Raw genomic sequence first — 5,742 nt, forward strand, 5'->3', positions numbered from 1 at the left:
CCCCCCGCATCCGCGCTCAGCTTGCGTGGCGTACACGTGGTAGAGCCCATCTCTCAGATCTCTCGCGTTACTTGAACACGTCGCGCGGTTGCGCGAGCGCCCGAAGGGGCGGGGAGAACGGAGGCCGGGAAAGCGATTCGTGGATCACGCGGGCCGGGCCTCGGGGGGCGGGGCGCGCGTGCGCACTTGGCAGCCCTTTCAGGAGCGGGGAGCCGCCAGGGTGCCTGCGATCTCGCGATCCTGTTACGCGCGGCTTTCCTTCTCGTCCTGGGGCTTGTGGGTCGCGGGCCGCGCCCTCAGCCCGGGCGGGTCGACGCAAACTTGAGTGGTTCGGCCGGGAGTGGGCCGCGTGCTCGGGGAGAGCACTGTGGACTGGAGAGTGTAGGCGCGGGGGAAGGGGGCTGTGGAGGGACCTGAGGGTGGGGGAGATGTCCTGGATGAATAGGAACTGGGGGTGAGGGAGATACGCAAGTCCGAAGTGAGTGGGAGGGGACTGAGGCTGGAAGGGAAGAGGGGCGTTGAGTGCGCCCCCTCCTGTCTGCACCCTTTGGGCTGGAAACGGGGTAGGGAAGAAAGCGAAGTCGCTTGTCACCTCTCTCTGATCTCCCTCCCCGCGTCAGGGCGCACAGCATGGCGGAAAATCGAGAGCCCCGCGGGGCCGTCGAGGCTGAGCTGGACCCGGTGGAGTATACCCTTCGGAAGCGGCTCCCCCACCGCCTGCCCCGGAGACCCAATGACATTTACGTCAACATGAAGACTGACTTTAAAGCCCAGCTGGCCCGCTGCCAAAAGCTTCTGGACGGAGGGGCTCGGGGTCAGAACTCATGCAGCGAGATCTACATTCATGGCTTGGGCCTGGCCATCAACCGTGCCATCAACATTGCTCTACAGCTTCAGGCGGGCAGCTTCGGGTCCTTGCAGGTGGCTGCCAATACCTCCACCGTGGAGCTCGTCGATGAGCTGGAACCAGAGACTGATACCCGAGAGCCGCTGACCCGCATCCGCAACAACTCGGCCATCCACATCCGTGTTTTCAGGGTTACACCCAAGTAACCCAAATGAGGACGGCGTTGTCCACATACCCCCAGGTAGCTAGGCTCAGATGTGGCTCTCCTTGTACTGAATGTGGCCATGGACCTCCTACCAGAGCCACGTAAGAGAAAGCCTGTTTCCCTTACAGCCCAGAGGACTCTGAACTGAGGGAAAGAGTATTGTCTCTTGTTGGGCCCAAGCCGTGGGTCTTACCGTCTTTGTGGCCTGTAAGCTTTGTCATCGACAATAAAAAATATCAAGTTGTGTTAGTATGCAGCTACCCCACTGCGGCTGGCTCTCCCCTGTGTAAATTCTGTGTGTGCCTGGAAAGGGAGAGTAGGAAACTTTACAAGTATTTAGGTACAGGAGGGGACCCCAAGTGTTTTCTGCCTTTACGGAGAGCGTAGATAGTATTACAGACTGTGTAAGAAAACAAACTGTAGTGCAATGCAAAAACCCGAGAATCCCAGTGTTTGCGTTAACATTTTGTGTACTCTCAGAGGAAGGCCGAGGGATGAGGTGTTCCATCTTGCCTGCTTAAAGTGCAGCAGGATGGTTGTATACTCAAGAAGCATCGGGCTTTCTGGTGGTGGTTCCCGAGACAGGAAAGGTGAGAATTTAAGGATGAAGGGAGCAAACAAAAACCGTGGGCCTTCCCTGTGTCAGACTCTATGATAGGGACTGTTTCATTTGATTCCCAGTCCTGCGGGGCCCAGGTGGTTCCAAGCAGTTGTGGTCCAGAGCCCTTTAGACCCTTCTTGACAAGCTGCTCCAGTGGGAAAGGAGAGCTTCCTCCCTGAATTACTGGGCACACAGGTAATCAGTAATTTTTGTTTGGGTGTTTGTAAGAGGATCTGATTTCTCATGTTTATCAAGCTGGAGTCACTGAAAGCAATGTTTATCAAAGTGGGTGGTGATCCATTTGTGGGTCTTGAAATCAATTCACTGGGTCGGAGCCATTTAGAAAGTTTTTTTTTTTTCTTTTTCTATTAGAAAAAGCCACTGAACCGGTGTTTTGTTAGTGCCTTTCCAGTCAGGGATAGGTGTAGAGTTACACATGTGCTACTTATGATATAAATTGTGTTTTTTACCATCGATCGAAGTCACAAGAGTTGGAAAGCCTCTGACTTAAAAGTAACAGAGGTTTTACTCTTAATTTGCCTGAAGGCGGTTTGGTCTGGGGTTCTGAAAATAAGGCTTCTCATTTCTCAAAAACCCTCCCTCTGGCCTGGATATTCCCGTTGAGGGACTTTGATGCCAGGTGATTGACTGCCAGCAACTCGGGCAAGCGGACTCCTTACCAGACCAGTGCTTCATTCCAACAAACGTGCTGAGTGCCTACTGTGAGCCAAAGCCTGGGTTGGGCCCTGGGATACAAAATCAGTACAAAAACCCCTGCCTTCAAGGAGCTCATTTAACTGGGAAGGTAGATACACAAATTTGTGAATGAGTGAGAAGGTGAGTTATGTAAGATGTAAGAGTAGCCATGAGTTGGGAATGTAGAGAATGAAATGGCTAGCTTCCTGCTGGAGTCTAAAATGGTTTCACTGTTGACTTGGGTACTGAAGGATGAATAGGAGTTTGCCAGGCAAAAGAGAGGAGAGGACAGACATCTCTGGCAGGGGGGTCAGCATGCACAAAGGGGAGTCATGAATAGGCAGTGTGTAGGACTCGGTGGCTAGAAAGCAGGGGGCACTGGGGAGACTTAAGCGAGACAAGACCAGAGACATTTCTTTCAGGTCCCCCACCCCCACCCCACTCCATAGCCACCCACCTCGTCCCCCTATCAGCCTTGACTGCAAGGCTCCCTTGCCCTGGAGCCCCCCAGGAGCAGAATAGGGAGCTCGCTGGAACTATGTGTCTCTCTGCACGTATGTGTTCTCATCTCTCTGTGCTCCTGGCCCAGGCCCAGCTGAGGTGGTGGCAAGCAGCCCTTTTGCATTTGGTTTGTTTTGGCAGCTACCTCTCCCAGCCTATTTGTTGTTTCTACTCCCAAGTCCTCTCACTGCTTGCCAGTGGGGCTTCCCTCAGTGGCAGGTCTGCAGAAACAGCTCCTAGACATTGCTGCTGAAGGAAGAGCGGGTCCTGGAGCGTGCCCTTTAGTGTGTGGGGAGGTAGGGGGCGTGGGGGAGGCTCCTGCATCTGCTAGAGTCCATGCACCGTGGGCAGGGCAGGGCAGGGCAGGGCAGGGCACTCCAGATCCCTCCTGTAGGGAGGCCAACCAAGACCTCTCTTCCGCTTCCTTCTGTTGACTGAAGCATCTTCCATCAGAGTTCGGGAAAAGGGAAGGGGGTGGGGCAGAAGGTGTGTCCCAGTGGGGTTCCCCTCCCTTCTTTTAACTCAACAGCTGCAGAGGCCACCATGCATTCAAAATGACCTCTTACTTCAAAAGCAGATCCCCAGAGGCCAGAATTGAAATGCCTTATTTTGGAGGAGGGTGTAGACATTTGCTCATCACCCATAGCATTATTGAGCAGTCACTAGTTGCAGGGATCTGTTAAGCATCCCGCCTCCCAGAGAGGGTGAAACTGGTCCTATAAAGTCAATAGGGAGTGAGACAGATTTAAAAAGGCAAATAATTGGCATAGTGCTGGGAGCCATCCCTGGCATTTAGTACAGGCTCCACAAGTCAGAAAAGCTACTATTGTTAATGTGAGCCATTTTGCAAAGAAATGGTTTTGGGCCTCTCTGTGGGCATAGGGAGGGGGGTGGAAAGGGGATTTGTGTGTTTGATTTACAAGGCCGGGTTACTAGTTCTGTTGGCTTTTACATTTGTGGCTTGCCTGGCAGAGAAGAAGACAGGCCCTAAGGACACATGAACTGGTTTGGACTGGGTGATGATCCTCCGGGGAGGTCCTCATACTCAGTCTGGGCTGAGTGCAGGGTGCTTGGTCAGGAGTTGGGGGAAGAATGGCGTGTTCCTTAAACCCACGAACCTCTAGAGAAGGTGGCTGAAAAGTCTGTGATGAATGTAGTTTCTCAGGGAGCAGAGGTCCAATTGCACCAGGGTTTGGGGTGAGGCAAAGGTGATCCCACAAAGAAAGATGCCTGGATATGACCACTTAAGGCTCTGCCTTAATGGTCCATCTTTTTGTTAAAAAATTTTAATTTTTTTTTTATTTATTCTTGAGAGAGAGAGAGAGAGAGAGAGAGAGACAGAGCATGAGTGGGGGAGGGGGAATAGAGAGAGGGAGACAGAATCTGAAGCAGGCTCCAGACTCCGAGCTGTCAGCACAGAGCCTAACGCGGGGCTCAAACTCACGACCTGAGCCAAAGTCAGACGCTTAACAGATTGAGCCACCCAGGCGCCCCTTAATGGTGTCATCTTTGACTTGAATGTTGAAGGATGACTAGAAGTTTGTCCGGCAAAAGAAATGCCATAATGGCATTATGGGTGCTTTTTAACTCCTATGTTTTGGTTTAGCCATATTTTCTAATTTTCAGCGATCACGTATCATTTTTGTAATAAGAGAACATTAATTGTTTACGAAGCGTGTTCCTTTGTTCTGTTCTCTAGGTGGGGTCATCAGGGGAGTTAGTGATCATACTGGTACGATAACCTCAAGGAGAAGAAGTGATTTCATTGCCTGATCCAGTAACTAATAAATATCTAATGACTACATGGATGGATGTATAGAAGGACAGCTTGCTGTCCACTTTATAACAAGCCTCCGCTCTCTTGAGAAACATCAAATATCTTGCCACTGGAAGTCTGCAAGCAGAGGGTGGGCCTTCACTTTCATGGGACCTCCTAGGTCCTTTCCGGTTCAGAGTCAATGAATTTTGTTGGCTGCAAGAAAAATATACTTTCCCGAAAGTACTAAACTTATTTGCTGGCTCCTGAAATAAGACAGAAGCAGAGAGGCTCCCTTGTATACAGATCAGGGGATGCCTATGGGGTCGAGCAACAGGTTCTTGATATTTGTTGGTTCTCAGTGAACCGTGAACAGCTTGGGAGAATATCTGCTATATTTGGATGTGCAGGAGTATGTCTAAGTTTTCTATAAACTTCCCTTGAGGTCTCGGCCTATATTCTTCTAAGTAGAAAGCGCCTATAATACCGCCCAGTAGAGGTCATACCAAATCCTCAAAAAGTCCCCGAGCCGCACGTCAACAAAATGAAACGTCTGTACTCACAACCGAGCGCCTGCAAAGGCCTCACACGGGAGAAAAAAACTACTCGTGTTGACATTGCCAGTCATGTTTTGCTTCAGTTAGGATTTTCTAGTCTTATTTTTGGACAGGAACATTACTCTGGTCAACTTAGCAGCTCTGTCTTCTGATTACAGGTTGGGAGATTACAGGTTGCTTAGGAATATTCAGCAATACTAGTGAGCTACAGATCCTAGGATTCGCCGGACGCTTTCCACAGAAACCGAACCGGGGTCGTTCTGGAGCTTGAGGTGGAGGCATTGGTGCCCTGGGAGCCCACCTTCAAGGACTCAAACATTTGGGGGATTCAGGAGACAAGTGTTCAAGAAAGGTGGCCCATCATGTTTCAGGGCTTGTCTAGGGTGAGCCCAAAGGCCTCATTCAGTTCAAGATCCTTAGGGTTTCTCTGGGCTCCCCTAGGAGGAGACCCACACCGACAGGGCAAGGAATCCCCGGCTGGCCCATTTGAGACATGTCTTGGTATCTGCCTCTTAACCCACCTGCAACTCCCACAGTGACTCTGTTTCACTCGGTTGTGTTCAGGGGCAAGTTTCTCCA

General features: G+C 51.2%; 1 protein-coding gene across 1 annotated transcript; it reads left to right on the forward strand.

Moving 5' to 3' along the window:
- Positions 1-217: 217 nt before the first annotated feature.
- POP7 (POP7 homolog, ribonuclease P/MRP subunit) lies at positions 218-1,322 on the forward strand. Its single transcript, XM_047089290.1, has 2 exons — positions 218-381; positions 621-1,322. The coding sequence occupies exon 2, from the start codon at positions 631-633 to the stop codon at positions 1,051-1,053; it is 423 nt and encodes a 140-aa protein (XP_046945246.1). The 5' UTR covers positions 218-381; positions 621-630; the 3' UTR covers positions 1,054-1,322.
- Positions 1,323-5,742: the final 4,420 nt, after the last annotated feature.

Source organism: Lynx rufus, unplaced genomic scaffold (assembly GCF_022079265.1).
Source record: "Lynx rufus isolate CCGP_SWC_20201006 ecotype Redwood Valley unplaced genomic scaffold, mLynRuf1.p SCAF_27, whole genome shotgun sequence".
Lineage (NCBI taxonomy): Eukaryota > Metazoa > Chordata > Mammalia > Carnivora > Felidae > Lynx > Lynx rufus.

What these genes read in the sequence shown, in the direction of transcription:
- POP7 (XM_047089290.1), top strand. Translation starts at nt 631, where the DNA reads ATGGCGGAAAATCGAGAGCCCCGCGGGGCCGTCGAGGCTGAGCTGGAC.